This window comes from Pollicipes pollicipes, unplaced genomic scaffold, assembly GCF_011947565.3.
Source record: "Pollicipes pollicipes isolate AB1234 unplaced genomic scaffold, Ppol_2.1 Scaffold_1163;HRSCAF=1353_pilon_pilon_pilon, whole genome shotgun sequence".
Lineage (NCBI taxonomy): Eukaryota > Metazoa > Arthropoda > Thecostraca > Pollicipedomorpha > Pollicipedidae > Pollicipes > Pollicipes pollicipes.
Window position 1 is genome coordinate 88,467 of NW_023595886.1, and position 16,855 is coordinate 105,321.

Genomic DNA, 16,855 nt, shown 5'->3' on the forward strand with positions numbered 1-16,855 from the left:
CCAGACCAGGGGCGTCCGACAAGAACCACATTCACAGGCAATCTGGTGTAGTTGATCATGCTGAGCAACATCCACATGGTGTAAAGCGCAAAACATAACGCCGAGTATTGGGACTCTGTACCATGCTACGATAATATGCTGAGAATGCTAATGACTTCCTTTGAAGCCTGCTTTCACAAGGCAAAAAGCAGTTGCTCCAGCATGATGAATTACTTCCGTCACTTATCTTATTCAGCGAAGAAAGGCATTTCCATCATTTGTGTTAACTGATGTCGTGGGTTCGTTGCTTAGACCATGAAGCGGAAATTAGCTGTGCAATACAACGCGGTTCATCACCGCCGCTTTGCAACGAAGACGGGCAATTAATATTCCAGTCAATTCGGCCGCGATAGAGATGTTAACAGAAATTCATGTTGGTGCACTAGGTACAGCTCTACAAATGTGGCTGACCAGAGCTTTGCGATCTTACTTCTGAGTATACATATATATATATATATATATATATATATATATATATATATATATATTACAACAACTTTAAAAGTGCATTGCAGGCCGAAGCGGGCGCTGTGTTTTAGGCTGCAAGAATGACACGCAAAACGTGCCCCTTCCAACGTCAATTGTATGAATTTATGTTCGTTGATCAACATTTGGCATTGTCAACCGAAAGTGCCATTGATGATGTAAGAATTTTTTGCGATTTTGCAAAGCAGCACGGCTGAGCTAGACTGGCTGTTGGCTGCAGTTGAAGACTGCGGGGTGCGGTCCGCAGTGGTCTGTTTTGCCCTGCCGTGAAAACGCGCGGGCGTTATCGGGACGCTGTCATCTTAATGCAGCTCAAAGCATGCCCTGAGAATAAGCCTTTCTCACCACGTCCCCCCAGACTGGCAATATCTACCAAACAATGGGCAGCGTAGTGTCCTGCCGCGCATCATCCTGCCGTACAGTGTCCTGCCGCGCAGTGTCCTGCCGCGCAGCGTCCTGCTGCGCAGTGTCCTGCCGCGCAGTATCCTGCTGCGGCTGCTGCACAGTGTTCTGCCGCGCCGTGTCTTACCACGCAGTGTCCTGCTGCACAGTGTCCTGCCGCGTGGTGTCCTGCCGCACAATGTCCTGCCGCAGTGCCCTGCCGCACAATGTCCTGCCGCACCGTGACCTGCCGCGCAGCGTTCTGCCGCACGGTGGTCTGCCACGCAGTGTCCTGTCGCGCAGCGTCCTGCTGCGCCCGCTGCACAGTGCCTTGCCGCGCAGTGTCCTGCCGCACAGTGCCCTGCTGCACAGAGCCTTGTCGCACAGTGTTCTGCTACGAAATGTCCTTGCCGCACAGTGTCCTGCCACACCGTGACGCTCCGCGCAGTGTTCTGCTACACAGTGTCCTCGCCGCACAGTGTCCTTCCGCGCAGTGTCCTGTTACACAGCGCCCTGCCGAGCGGTGTGCTGCTGTATAGTGTCCTGCTGCACAGTGTCCTGTTGCGCGTTGTCCTGCTACATGGTGTCCTGCCGCACAGTGTCATTACCGCGCAGTGACCTGCCACACAGTGCCCTTACCACGAAGTCTCTTGCTGCACAGGGCCCTGTTACGCAGCGTCCTGTCGAACAGGGCCCTGCTGCACAGGGTCCCATGCCCTAATCCATGTTTGCATTTCTGCGGTCCTCTCGAAGATGTTTGTTGACGTGCTCATATACTATGCAAGCATTCGTTCGAGTGACTGCTGCTGTCGTGGTTATAAAGCTCATACAGGTTTGCGATGATAACCAGGGTGTAATGCCAGTAGGTGTCTTTACCTTTAGGGTTTATTTAGTCAGCAGTCCTTGCACTTGACTGACAAAAGCGTTTTTGTACTGCATTTCAGCGTTGGTATTTCTGACATTTGAGCCTTGGCGACATCTGTCCAAATGTCGATTATTTATGGCGGCTGTCGAAAACAATTCGCAGGGGCCAAGGGTGTCAAACATTCCGACTTGTTACGCTCGTATGCACTTCCTTACCATGGTACACCATATTTCTGTGGAAGTTTCTCTAGCTCACGTGCGTTTTCCCTGTTAGCGCAAGCCATTAAAAGTCAGATTGTGCGCCTCTCCATATCTTGGTTTATCTGCAGAATTCCTGATCGGGATGCAGCAGCATTCCAATAGCCCAGAAAATAACCATCCGGCGTTTGGCATTTCGTACAAAATGAACGCAAAAAAGGCACACGCATTTCCAACATTTTTGAAAAATTTCGGCTTTGGCTACATCCATGCCAAACTGCCAATAGTTGCGTATATGGCTGATTGAATGGTGGATGGCGTCGACAAATCCTGACTCCTGATGCCACCGGTCGTCCTCCACGCGGCGCCAGTCCACGAAATGGATCGCTCGCTGATTGGTCTAGCCGCCGGTCACGTGGTGCACGATGCCGCCGACCCGTCGGACCGGGGACAGACTCCGACAGCCATGCCACGACACCGGGTCATGAGAGACGCCTGCCAGCGGCCGCTGTTGTCAGTGGCGAGTGGTGTCCGGACGTGGGCGGCGCGGTGACGAGCACGGCGTGGGCACGGGGCGCGGCTGGCACCGGCGGTGAGTGGGACCGGGGCGGGTATGACCGGGAGCAGCTCTGCCCGGGGCTTACGGGCGCATTCGCTCGGCGCGGCGGCAGGGGGGGGGGGGGGGCTGTTTGGTGCCCACCTCCGGTGCTGGCTGGATTTGTGATGATACGATACAGCTGATGGTTATTTCAGTTTGTTGTTTATTGGTCAGGTCATAAGAGCTGCTTCTTGCGAGGTGACCGGTCATACAGAATTGCTCCTAAATACAGCGTTTGATAGTGTACAACAACATGACATTTATAAGTGTATCGATGTGATGTTGCACAGTACAATTCTGCACTAAATATATAGTAATGCGATATTGACAGGTCTGTTTGCGCTGTGGACATGTGGAATCACGCATGCAGTAATTAGCAGGTAATGCGATATTGACAGGCTGTTTGCGCTGTGGACATGTGGAAGCACGCATGCAGTAATTGGCGCGGAATGCAATATTGACAGGCCTGTTTGCGCTGTGGACATGTGGAAGCACGCATGCAATAATTGGCAGGGAATGTTGACGCGCACACGTATTTCGAAGACAGAGGTAGAGAGGCAGGTAGTCTATACACCTTTGCTTGAAACAATGACGTAATAACCGACATAGATTAAATCCCTGCGCACTTGTTGTCTGAGTCCCAACAGGAAAGAGCACCGTAAAACTATCCATAACAGAGAGCGGGTTGCCTACAGGTGCAGCCAAGACACCATTGGCGCCAGAGCGGTCCGGCTAGGCCAGTGGCACATGTGTAGGTCTGTAGACCCCATGTCACGGATCACCATTGGCGCCAGAGCGGTCCGGCTAGGCCAGTGGCACATGTGAAGGTCTGTAGACCCCACGTCACGGATCACCATTGGCGCCAGAGCGGTCCGGCTAGGCCAGTGGCACATGTGAAGGTCTGTAGACCCCACGTCACGGATCACCATTGGCGCCAGAGCGGTCCGGCTAGGCCAGTGGCACATGTGAAGGTCTGTAGACCCCACGTCACGGATCACCATCAATGTTGCATTCGACGGCCCCGAGTCATTGATGAGCGCCTGTTGGTGGTCGTTGCTACCTAGGCAGGCCATCACCTCCGAACAGAGCCGGCTAAAACAGCATTTGGGTAGAATAAGGCAGGAGGCCCATGGAGCGCCAAACAATCGGCGGAGGGGCAGAGCCACAGAGCAGGCGGGGGCAGTGGTGGCTGATGATTGTATGACTGGCAGAGACCAGTGCCTCCACCGCTGGCCCGCTTTTCCACGCGTCCTCCCTGCTCTTCAATGCAGGGGGCCAGCGGCGAACCCAGCATCTAATGGCCTCGCGGAAGCTCTGCATTGGGATATGCTTGCCATGCTGGAATGTTGCCGGTTCCAGTGTGGACCGTGATGAGAGGCGGCGCTCACGATGATGCCGCATTTGGAGGGGCCGCCAGAAGTCATTTGGGGTGGGGTGAGGTCAGTGGAGGACGAAGGCTGTCTCAGCAGCTCGATGTTGTCAGCCAGAGTTTCAGTCAAACAGCGGCGCGATGAGGAGGGGCGTTGTCGCGGGAAAAACGAATTGGACGCGCGTCTTTGCCATGCTGTGCGTGGTAGTCTCCGGAAAAAGACGTTCATTCATTTGCTCCGTCGTCAATCATACTGATACGATGAACTGTTCCGCTGGTCATTCCGATGTTCTGAGGCATCTGCCCGATTGTCATACGACGATCTTTCATCATGGCAGCCTCCATTTGTGTGACGTGGACAGATCGGTCTGTACCTCGGGTCTCCCAGAGAGTGGTAAGCCCCTCACGTTCGCGCTACTCTTCTCCAGACCACACACCCACCTACCCACCTTTTCACTCGGAAAAATTGTTACTGCCATAAACTAGAAGCGTATCTTTGTGTAACTCCCCATGCTTCTAGTTTTCCGGTGTAATGCAGCTGATGATCGGACGCTACAAGCTAGCGTCGAAAGGAACACAAAATTTCGGGTATGTAAGCACGTGAAGCAAGCTCCGAAATGGCATTCTTTCCCTCAAATTAATCACGATTTCGTGCTGAAACCCTGTGTCTTAGGAAAGTGGATTAAAAGGTTACTTGAAAAAAGGTTACGTGCCAGGTCACGTTATTTTTTCATAGCAATGAAATGGAACTTATTTTTAGAATGCGCCTTGTAAAGAAATGCAGGACGTATCTGTGTACACAGACATAATACATATCAGGCATTTGGAGGACCAGTCATAAGCTCAAAGGAGGTGGACCAACTTTCGGAGAAAGGTTTTTGTGCGGAAAGATGACGCCGACGCGTCGTACCGGGGACCGAATTCAGCGATGAATGTGCATTTTTTTCGACCAGCATGGTAGGAAAAGACAAAACCTACTTCCGGGAAAATTATGAGTAAATGTTCCCAGACTATGCAGTGGCTGCGTCCATGGCTGCGTGTGTGCTGCTGGCCGGTAGTGCGCACAACCTAAGTATGTTTATTTAAATAGGTCATTGCTTGGCGAGGCATTCACGTGGGAAGTGGGTTTCCCATCGGCGCAGATCTTGACAAGCCATAATGACAAAGATTTCTCAAATTCGGACTGGAAATATCTTGGATGCACGTCTAGTCCAGAAGCCTTCCTGAACCGGTGAGGCTGAGCTTGCTGACGGCGGGTCGGCGCCGCACGCAGCCCTCGCTGCTGTATCGTAAGCTCGTCTGGCGTTCTTGGCGGCAGCCAGTTTGTTGTGTCGGACACCACTGACCAGCATGCAGGATCAGGTTGCACGATCGGTGATCAGTGTTCCGCCAGGACTGGGTAGCTGATCGGTGTTCCGTCAGGACTGGGCAGCTGATCAGCGCTCCGCGGGGGCTGGGCAGCTGATCGGTGTTCCGTCAGGACTGGGCAGCTGATCGGTGTTCCGCCAGGACTGGGTAGCTGATCAGCGCAGGAATGGGTAGCTGACCAGTGCTCGGCCAGGGCCTGACCGCACCGTCCGAGCGACGCGCGCTTGACTGGTGTTTGGTTGACGGCCCAACTGTCGCTCAGGGGCTGATTTCACGCCGACGGGGGATCGACACGGAGCACGGGATACATATGACCATGCGCGCGCAGCCGAAGCATGCGCTGTGTGTCGTCCGGCCGCGCGATTGGCTGCAACATCTGGACTTAGCACGTGATTCGTCGAAACAGCTGATGAGCCGGCTGACCAATGGTCGTGGTCGCCAACCGAATATGTTTTCCAAAATTTAGCCCGGATCTTTTGATTGCGTGAACTTATGAGATCAGAGCCCATGATCTTCTGAGATCAGCGCGGCAAAGGAGCGCTTACCGCGTAAGCCCCGACCTCGCCATGCTATCATGGAATTCCTGGTCAACGGTATAATTTAGTGGGAAAAGCTGAACCTGCCACAGTGCTCGATACGGCCTGGTCAGCCCTCTCCCGTTAGCGCTACTGCTTCCACCGGTCGCAGGCCATCGCGGTCAGAGGCAAGTAGCGAGGGCCTAAAGCGATTCAAATCGACCCCATCACGTAAGGGTGAATCGGAGGGCATGCACTCCAATCAGCTGAGCTATCGGGCAAACGTAGCCGAGCGCCTGGCGACTGCCGCCTCGCTTTTGCACCACAGGCAAGGAACGGGACCCATGCGACCTCGTATCTCTCAAGTTCTGACCTTGTTCGCCTGCACCGCCGTACCGGAGTACACGATCTCTAATTTTCGCGCTCAAAGTTCGCTTAAAGCGCTATACACACTAATCCCTCGGTCTCCAAGCGACCACGTCTTAATGAGGAAGCCCTGGCCTGTTGTGATACCAGCATACAACGGTTATCACCCTGTCATCACCTTCTGTGAAAGCCGGCTCCACTCGCCAACGTCTGTTTTGCGTTGAACTGGATGCTCTGTGATCCAATCATCGTCTCTTAGCTTAAGTGGTCTCGTATCCGACACAGGCATGCCATGTGCCACGGTTGAACGCCGTTTATGGCTTGGCCGGGAGCACGCCTTGTGATCTGCAGCCGCCTGACGTCCGCACATGCGGCGTGGTGCACCGGTGCACGGCCGACGAGCCGCCGAGAGGCTGCATAATGGGCACCTGCTCACCAGTGCAGACCGCCGGCGCGATGCGACACCGGTACGCCACTCTCTCACAGCGTCCGGGTGGCTAGGCAACGTTTCCCAAGACCACTCTCCGCATCTCCCATCAGCTCGTGGCGATCAACAGCAGTTTGACATCGGCCCAGTCTCCGCGAGCACGCCGCCAGCACCCAGCTGTGCCGACCGTGGCGGGGGGGGGGGGGGGGGGCAGCTGGAACTGGAGAGGCGTCTGCGGTCGGACCGCCCGCCTGCCGACGGTGCGTGGCCGGCGGCTGGGCTGGTGGCGGCGTTGATTTACACGCGGGGCCGCCGGCGCCGGCAAGCAGGTCGAGTGTGCAGCTGCGGGCCGCCGCCCGCGCCGGCGTCATTAACGCCAGCGAGGTGATCTATGCGTCTGCCCACCGCGACCGGAACACAATTAGTCGCAGTCTAGCAGGCGCGGACAACGGAATTGGGCGCCTCATGTTTGCAATGCTGGATTCGAGACAGCGGTATCATACACAGGATGTATTTCACGCGAGCGGCTGACGCTAACTGGTGGTTAGAGTACGAGGGCTGGTGTGAGGCGACCAGTCGAGGCGTGGACAGGGGTGCCACGGTCCGCAAAGGCTGTGCGGGCCGGACGGCGAGTCAAGCACCCTGCTGAAGTGTCACTCCAGCGCCAGGTTACGCTCGCACCGATGGCATGCACCACTTTAGTGTCCTGTACCTCCTCGTGAGAACGCTTAAAAGACAAGGCTAATACCGCCTGAAGAGGCTCAGGCTCATATTTCTTAACATCATTTACCATATCACTCTTTATGATTATTACTGTTCTGTACTATCAGCATTTTTTGGTCACGGAATACCAATAAGGCAAGCTTTACGTACCTGCCCGGCCAGCGGAGATAGACTACACCGGCCCCAGCCAGCGGAGATGGACCACACCTGCCGCCGGCCAACGGAGATGGATCAACACCGGTCCCCGGCCGGCGGAGATGGACCACATCGGCTCCCAGCCAGCGGAGAGGGAACAGGGACCACACTCACCCAGGCCGATGGAGGACCACGCCCGCCCCTGGCCGGTGGAGATGGACCGCACCGGCTCCCGGCCAGCGGCCTTGGGCCACACCGGTCCCCAGCCAGCGGAGATAGGCCACACCGGCCCCCGGCCAGCGGAGATGGACCATGGACCACACCCACCCGGGCCGGTGGAGGAGGATCACGCCCGCCCCCGGCCAGCGGAGATGAACGACACCGGCTCCGGCCAAGGGAGGTGGACCCCATCTCCCCCGGCCAACGGAGGTGGATCACATCCATCCCAACCAGCGGAGGTGGACCACGATCAAACGTGGCCGACGCCCGTCGGCTCGTAAAAAGAGCCATTCACTTACCCGGTTTACATGGGCAGCCGAGGATAATTCGAATTAAGATCGGAACGGATCATGCGACGTTAACCCTCTCGGCGAGGGGCGTTTACATGGGCGAAACCGGCTTTACGTCGGATTAACGGTCGATAGTTCGATCCCGCTTAGTTCGAATCAAGGAACGGATTATGGGCGAAAACTGCGCTTTTGAGGCGAACTGAACAAAACAAGAAGAAAAAAGCCGGTACTCTGCGTATGGATGGCGAATGTCACGAGCCATGGTGGGCGCGAGACAGCTTTGAGGGCGAGGAGGAAGATGGACTCCGTTGGAAAAATGATCTGTGCGGGACTCATAGGCTTTATAGCTACAGCACAAGCCAGAGCACTTGAAACACAAGAGTTGCGCAGTCAGCACTGCCAAATCTGTCACATAAACAGTGTTATATGCAAATTTGTACTAGCGGGAAACTTTGGCTAGCAGGAAATCACTATTTTCTTGTATTGGCCAACGACACTCACAAACTTACCACACTCATCAGTATGCCACCCAGCATCATGTCATCTACTTTGCGCAGCCCAAGAAACACATTACCTACTCCCACACTAATGCATTTATGAGCAGCCTGCAACAGTGAGCTAAGCTACAGAAATGACTCATGAATGCTACATATTTAGTGGCAAAAATTGTGTAACTATGTTGTCTTTCCCCATCCAATGCATCATCAGTACCTGAGGGCAGCATTGCCATTTAGACTTGGCATGGACTGGCAAGTCAGAATGCAGCTATTTGCTTTCTTGACATACTAGGGTTGAAATACTGCTTTGATATCCTTGCAGTCAACAGCATTGGCTGATATGGACTGATGGCTAGGTGGCACAAACAGCTGTGTTCGCACAGTCCAAAGATCATAACATGTGAACCAGCCCCAGAGCTGTCATGACAAATGCAATCTGGGCTCAAAATTAATAACAAATGATTAATTATAACAACAGCTCAATTATCCACCTCATGGTTTGCAAAGATACATGTCACAAAAAAGCACCAAGGTAACATATTTACTCACCAGTACAAAAACAGGTAATGATGTGCACCACAGATGTTCTCTGCACCTCATGTGGCATTATGTTAGGTTTACTTAGTTTATGCACTGTTTTCTTCCACGTGAAATGCACAAACCTGGATTTGACAGAGTACTGATGACAGCTATTTTCATCCAGTGCTCACATTTGCTTTCTTGACATTTTGGAACCATCACTGGGCAATTTTGGCCCCATCATTAAAAATAGTTCACATTCTGCACTGACTGCAATGATCTATTGCCTATATTTGTTGATCCTTTGCATCATGCAGGAATTATTGAGTTACCTATCTCACACACACTAAACCGACAAGCAACAAACAGCCTAATCGCATCAAAAACAAATGTTCCAGCCCCCGCTTCCTTGCCATTTGGTCTACCAGTGTGATGTAGCTTCATATTTCCTTGATGAGCCAGTCACCAATATCCAGCACATCCCTCCTGCCAATAGGTGGTCAACCAAATGTTCAAGTCACAGGAGGAATGTCTGCAAAATCAATCCTCGGGCATTTATGTATTCACTTAATGCAAGAAACTATTGGTACTCCCTGCAAGAATTGTTGAACAGTTCAAGTACCTACCTCGTGGCCTGCAGACACCCATCACAAAAAAGCACCAAGGTGACATATTTAATCATCAGTACAAAAACAGGTGATGATATGCAACACAGACGTGTTCTCCATGCAGCGTGTGCAATCACGTTAGGTGTTAGTTTATGCACTGTTTTCCTGCACATGGAACACACAAACTTGGATTTAGCAGAGTAATGATGACAACTATTTTCATCCAGTGTTCACATTTGCTTTCTTGCTGTTCTGACCCCGTCATTGGGCAATTTCGGTCCTACCATTAAAAAAGTTCACATTCCGAGCTGACTGCAATGATCTATATTTGTTCATCCGTCATATCATGCAGCAATTTTTAAGCTACCTTTCTCACACAAATTTAACTGACAAGCAACCAGCATCCTAATTTAAGGAACATCTGCAAAAACACTCCTGGGGCCTTTAGGTATTAACTTAATGAAAGAAACTTGGAGGCATTCTCTGCAAGAATTTTGAGCAATCCAAAAATTAAAGTGAGAACAAGTCAAAGCTATATAAAATGACCATATTACCTCCATTTGGCTTTTGGAAGCATGGAGCCTGCCCCAGATGTAAATTAATCTAACCTTTAGGCGGAAAGATAACACCAAGCACCGCCGACGCCTGCTGTCTGCATAAATCACGCGCCTAGCAAGGCTAAATTACGTGAGGATTTCTGTGCTGCTAGCCACTCAAGGCCCTCAAAAATAAGGGTAGTTTTAGCAGCATGGTGTCAACTTCACCTTCTTTCTCTTTTCCTTTACCATCTTGGACTTGGACCGTCTCGAGCAATAGCTAAAAACCCGTGGAAAAGCGGCGACGCCAAACGAAGCTGAAATGGCCATGAACAGAACTGCGTGCGCCAGGCTTTTTTCTTTTTTTTTTGTTTAGACAGCTGACGGCCGATAATTCGGACGAAATCCCTTCCTGAACGGATGATCCTCTCACGGGAAGGGATTTCCTCCGACGCACGATTCGAATCAGCGGAACGGCGCGTGAGTGTATACATGGGCCGGATAGTTCGGATCGAGGACGGGTCCCGGCTCAATTCGAATCACAGCTGCCCATGTAAACAGGGTAACTGACCAGCGGGGATGGGGCCTGTGCGCGCGGCCGCTCGGCCCCTCAGAGAGGGTTTTGGGGACGCATGACTTACGAGACGGACCGAGGGCGGGGAAGGATTTATGCCTCCAGTCCCGGGAAGTTTCTAATTAACAGGAGTTCCACGCTCTGGAAATACATGGCGTCCGCTAGGAAGCGCATGAATCACCTGCGCAATCGGCGGTGCAAGCCATTTGCGACTGTGCACCGTGGAAGTATTGACCCTGCTGAAGCCTTTAATGGGTGTAACCGCTGGGTTCGAGGCGCGAACTGGCCATTTATTCTGTGGTTGAGAGCGCAGCTAGAGAACGATACACCACGTGTTAGCACATAAACTATCTCAGCTGCCCAATCTGGTCTTGTGTCCGCTTTTCACTATATTTTTGTTTTCACTTGTAACGCTGGTCAGGTGCGTCCATCCATGAACTTTGTTCAGAATATCCCGAAAGTGCTGGCTGATCGCGTCACCGGTGATCGGTGACCACGAGATTCGAAACTGTCATCTGCGCATCGTTAGCCGATGATGTACGGGTCACTACTCAGCAGGTAGCAAATCCGGCTGTACCGAGCTCAAGAGGGGCCATCAATTCAAAGCGTGGCTTACAGCCAAGCCATATGTTCTGTGTCCAGACTGTGGTCGGCCAACGAACCGCGTTCTATTCTGCACGCCCGTCAAGTGTTTTCTCTCATATGTTGGTATAGCAAAATGCCAGATGTCGGCTATGTTTCACGTTCAACGCTCTCTTAGTCATAGGCCAGTTTTCTCCAGAATATCCTGCGCAGCTATTCATCTTGGCAACCCGTCCTAGCAAATGAACTACTCAGCCGCCTGCCGCTGAGAAGACAAGTGGCGCGCTGATTTTGTATAAGACGTTTTCTCCGGATGTGGCGGCACTGACAGCGTCCGTTCTCCCTGTCCGCAGGCGGAGCGCCATCACGGACGGGAGGCTGCGATGCGCGGCGTTCCGTGCCGAAGTGATCAGTAGTGTTGTGTGTAGCGCGATATCGCCGGCGCAGTGCAACGCCTAGAATGCCGAACGACCCGTACCGCGAAACAGACTACCCGCTGCCGGACGCGACCCACCCGTGTCCGGGGCGGGGCTTTGACTTCGTGGCCATCCCACCCGAGTGCCCCCCGGCCGCGTCACGCGGCTTCTTTCAAACCATGGAACCGCCTCTACCGGTCCAGCAGCTTCGTCACCACCAGCATCCACATCAACAGCAGCAGCAGCAGCAGCAGCAGCAGCAACAGCAGCAACAGCAACAGCAACAGCAACAGCAACAGCACCACCACCACCACAACCCCCACCACCAGCAGCAGCAGCGGCAGCAGCAGCAGTTGCACCAACAGCAGCTGCTCCAGCATCAGCAGCGGCTGCAGGCCCAGTCCCCTAGCGGCAGCAGCAGTCCCAGCCGCCAGCCGCAGCAGCACGCCCCGTGCCACGGGCGCGCCGCCGCCACAGACCCCCGCCAATACGCGCCGAACAGCTCGTGCGGCAGCTCAGCGCCGGGCCGCGGCGGCAGGCCGTGGTGCCCGCAGCCGGCGGGCGCGGCCGAGGCGTACGCGGCCATGTACCGCGCCGCGCCGGCCGGCCTGCAGTCGGACCCCGGCTGTCCGCAGTATCTGGCGACGGAGGGCGAGCGCCCACCGGTCGCGCGCCACTGCCCAGGGGCAGCCGCGCCCGACCGCGGTCCGCCCCCAGCCGGCCGGCTCGGCAGTGACGGCTACCTCGCGCAGGACGTGTTCGGCCGCGGTCCGTGCCCAGCCATCCAGCAGCCAGGCAGCCTCTTCCCTTGGATGAAGGCGCAGTTCGGTGAGTGCTATGCGCCAGCGGGAGCGGGCGTCACGAGCTCAACTGATGCACCAGCGGGAGCGGGCGTCACGAGCTCAACTGATGCACCAGCGGGAGCGGGGGTCACGAGCTCAACTGATGCACCAGCGGGAGCGGGGGTCACGAGCTCAACTGATGCACCAGCGGGAGCGGGCGTCACGAGCTCAACTGATGCACCAGCGGGAGCGGGCGTCACGAGCTCAACTGATGCACCAGCGGGAGCGGGGGTCACGAGCTCAACTGATGCACCAGCGGGAGCGGGCGTCACGAGCTCAACTGATGCACCAGCGGGAGCGGGCGTCACGAGCTCAACTGATGCACCAGCGGGAGCGGGGGTCACGAACTCAACTGATGCACCAGCGGGAGCGGGGGTCACGAGCTCAACTGATGCACCAGCGGGAGCGGGGGTCACGAACTCAACTGATGCACCAGCGGGAGCGGGCGTCACGAGCTCAACTGATGCACCAGCGGGAGCGGGGGTCACGAACTCAGTTGAGGAGTATCGTGAACGCGGTTCTGTGATGATCGTGAGATCTCACCAGATCCGGGGGTGCCACTGGCCACGCCGCGTGTGTCCTGAAATCGTTTGAATGCAGAAAGAGAGAGACCGATCTCGATCACCCGCGCAACTCAGCAGAATAACGCCTCCTTCCTGTCCGCCCCGACGCCCTCGACGGTAGAGAATCGCGCCGCTCGTCCACGGGGGAGCCTAGCAGGCAGGGGAGAGCATCGCTGCGCCACTATTCTAATTAGCCTTCCTTCCTTCCTAATAACCTTCTTTTTCGTCTTGCCAGCACACGCCAACCATCACTCAGGTATTGCGCCTCCTATCCGGAGGATTACATTTCGGCACAAACCACTTAACTGGTATACATTTGACGTTTCGAAATTTTACGTCCCAGTCCGCATTTCATGACAGCTTGAGTGCTGGCACCAATTATGTGCTTCCTACTTTGATACGGGATCGGACGACTGGTCTAACTGCTCCACAATATCGATTTTGAAAATTAAATGCATCACACACCCCGCTGGTGCGCCCCTCTGTCGACCCGCTGGCCGTGTGTGCGTGGTTTGAAGTGTGGAGGTGTCTATGCGCGGCTACGAGTGTGTTGCCACGAGTGCCGGAAACCGGTCTTGCACTATAAACTATTCGTGATGCTGAAATGGGCCACAGAAACTTCCCGTTGAATTATTAATTTTTATGGAGGGTTTAAGGCATCAGGTCGCGATAAAACAAACTAAAATGGGCCTGTCGTAGGCGCCGTGTCGGTCCACCGTGAGCGCTGGTCGCGGCTACGCTGTGTCGGTCCACGCGCTGTGTATGTCCACGGTGAGCGCTGGTCGCAGCTGCGCCGCATCCACCGACTCTAGTCCTGGAGTGCCGGCCGATCCAACAGAAGCGTCGATTGAACCAGCCAAACGTCAGACTCGATCAACCAAAATAGAAATGTCGATGGCATTTGGGGCCAGCATGAGGTCATAAAGTGGAGAGGCTGTTAAAAAGTTGTTTCAAAAACATTGCAATGCTGAATGCTGCTAAACAATACGCTGCCAAGTCATGTTTCTTAGAAGCGGAAGCCAGCCATGCTTTTTACCAGCGGAAGCTACCCATGCTTCTTAGCTGCAAAAGCTAGCCAGGCTTCTTACCAGCGGAAGCTAGCCATGTTTCTTTGCAGCGGAAGCTAGCCATGCTTATAAGCAACAAGCCTTCGACACGAGACTCCGAGCGCGCCTGGGCGCTCATTACGATACTAACGGCACCACAGGCACGCCGTCGGTTTTCAATAGGCTAATGACCATTTCAGACTAAAAAAAAACAGTGTTAATATTGCACCCCGCAATTGCATGGCATGTTTCGTAAGCCCCCAACAAATAATAATGCTAATCGATATCCGTCATAGCGAGGCGGAGCTACTGGTTACTCCATATGATTTATACACTGTGTCACGCTCAACGCTGGTCAGACGTCATAGCGAGGCGGAGCTACTGGTTACTCCATATGATTTATACACTGTGTCACGCTCACGCTGGTCAGACGTCATAGCGAGGCGGAGCTACTGGTTACTCCATATGATTTATACACTGTGTCACGCTCAACGCTGGTCAGACGTCATAGCCAGGCGGAGCTACTGGTTACTCCATATGATTTATACACTGTGTCACGCTCAACGCTGGTCAGACGTCATAGCGAGGCGGAAGCTACTGGTTACTCCATATGATTTATACACTGTGTCACGCTCAACGCTGGTCAGACGTCATAGCCAGGCGGAGCTACTGGTTTACTCCATATGATTTATACACTGTGTCACGCTCAACGCTGGTCAGACGTCATAGCGAGGCGGAGCTACTGGTTACTCATATGATTTATACACTGTGTCACGCTCAACGCTGGTCAGACGTCATAGCGAGGCGGAGCTACTGGTTACTCCATATGATTTATACACTGTGTCACGCTCAACGCTGGTCAGACGTCATAGCCAGGCGGAGCTACTGGTTACTCCATATGATTTATACACTGTGTCACGCTCAACGCTGGTCAGACGTCATAGCCAGGCGGAGCTACTGGTTACTCCATATGATTTATACACTGTGTCACGCTCAACGCTGGTCAGACGTCATAGCCAGGCGGAGCTACTGGTTACTCCATATGATTTATACACTGTGTCACGCTCAACGCTGGTCAGACGTCATAGCCAGGCGGAGCTACTGGTTACTCCATATGATTTATACACTGTGTCACGCTCAACGCTGGTCAGACGCCACGCTCAACACTGGTCAGACGCCATCGCCAGACAACTCGTCAGGTCACTGCTTCCTGGGCTATGACCTGCATATCATACATGCACTGGAAAGGTGCGGGAGGGATGGAACTTTGAAGCCAAGCATTCTTCATTACTACGCTCTGTCCGGCCTCTGTGCCTTTGCCGTTGGCCGACGTTCGCCATGGTAGCTCCGCCAGCGCCAGTATTGTCGCCGGCGTCGCCACCAAGACGTGCGCGGCTGTCCGGACGCTAAACACGGCTGAACGACGTGTTTAGCGCGCCACAAAGGTCGCTGTGGTGCCAGGCTTGATTTACGACTGCACCGCTTCAGCGTGTGTGTCCTGAAACCAGTCTAAATGACAGCGTTCGGCTAAGTCGCGACGGTTTAAGGGGAGGGTGTAGTCGTGTCCAGTTGATCAAGCGTCAATAGGTTCAACTCTCGTAGGTTTAGCTGGCGACGTAGGTGATACACCCTTCGCTACTTTTGCTGCTCACCATCTGCAATTTCGCGATGCGAATGAGGCTGTAAAGATTTGAACGGCCCATCAAACACGCCGACAAGACGACATATGCGGTATCTCCCTGCCATCAATATAATGGGAAGAACTTCTTTCCACTTTATACCCATTATAACAATTTCAAGTTAAATAGATGTGTGAAACGCCCCCTTTCCCTCCCACCCAACAAGCGACGTTTTATTGTTTTTGCAGGCTTGGTAAGCCCCCAGCTATTCGTGGATCGTTTCGTATGCTCCAGGGCCCTCAGGGGATTCTGTGGCTCTTCGAAGACCAAGCGATCCTAGTCGTACTTCAGTGGGCCTCTGTCTGGATAATGTAACATGTTATTTCCTTGCTTCGTCTCGAATCCTCGTATCGTCTTGTTCCTACCCTGCGTACCTTTTTACGACAACACTATGCGCGCTATTGCCCATATTTCGCACCACAGTGCACCGACAGTGACGGTTCGCAACGTTGTTTTTCTTTCCAGACAGGAAGCGTGGTCGGCAGACGTACACCCGGTACCAGACGCTGGAGCTGGAGAAGGAGTTCCACTTCAACCGCTACCTGACCCGCCGGCGTCGAATCGAGATCTCCCACCAGCTGTGCTTGACGGAGCGCCAAATAAAGATCTGGTTCCAGAATCGGCGCATGAAGTGGAAAAAGGAGCATAGGACGCTCGACACCACGGACGACAAGGCGGCGTCGGTGGAGGTGGCAGATGCGGAAAAATCTCCGGGTGGGGCGTAAATTATCAGCATTTCTGCGATTGCGGTGGTGAAATATTATTTGGCTACTGTGTAGGACAAGGCATGCTGGCGCGGGCTGGTGGTGCTTGCTGCTGGCCCAGTGATATTCGGCCGGCCGTTCATCGGAGCCGCGGATGATGCTGTGGAAACATTCGGTCCCGATCACCAGGTTACTGGCACCTCGGGGCCCGTCATCGCGTCATCAGGTGACGTCATCGGTTCGTCGGTGCTCGTTCGTGTTGTTATGAGATCGTCAGCTGTGGTGTCCAGCGCCGGGGGGTCAGGCAATAC

General features: G+C 53.9%; 1 protein-coding gene across 1 annotated transcript; it reads left to right on the forward strand.

Annotated features, from left to right (window-relative positions):
- The first annotated feature begins 11,754 nt into the window (after positions 1-11,754).
- Positions 11,755-16,643, forward strand: LOC119090753 (homeotic protein antennapedia-like). Its single transcript, XM_037213584.1, has 3 exons — positions 11,755-11,862; positions 12,265-12,538; positions 16,306-16,643. Exons 1-3 carry the CDS (start codon positions 11,755-11,757, stop codon positions 16,563-16,565), a joined length of 642 nt encoding a protein of 213 aa, XP_037069479.1. The 3' UTR covers positions 16,566-16,643.
- The last annotated feature ends 212 nt before the right edge of the window (positions 16,644-16,855 follow it).

What these genes read in the sequence shown, in the direction of transcription:
- LOC119090753 (XM_037213584.1), top strand. Translation starts at nt 11,755, where the DNA reads ATGCCGAACGACCCGTACCGCGAAACAGACTACCCGCTGCCGGACGCG. An exon ending in TCCCACCCGAGTGCCCCCCG is followed by an intron (nt 11,863 to 12,264) that starts GCCGCGTCACGC and finishes TGGTGCCCGCAG; the next exon opens with CCGGCGGGCGCGGCCGAGGC. An exon ending in TTGGATGAAGGCGCAGTTCG is followed by an intron (nt 12,539 to 16,305) that starts GTGAGTGCTATG and finishes TTTTCTTTCCAG; the next exon opens with ACAGGAAGCGTGGTCGGCAG.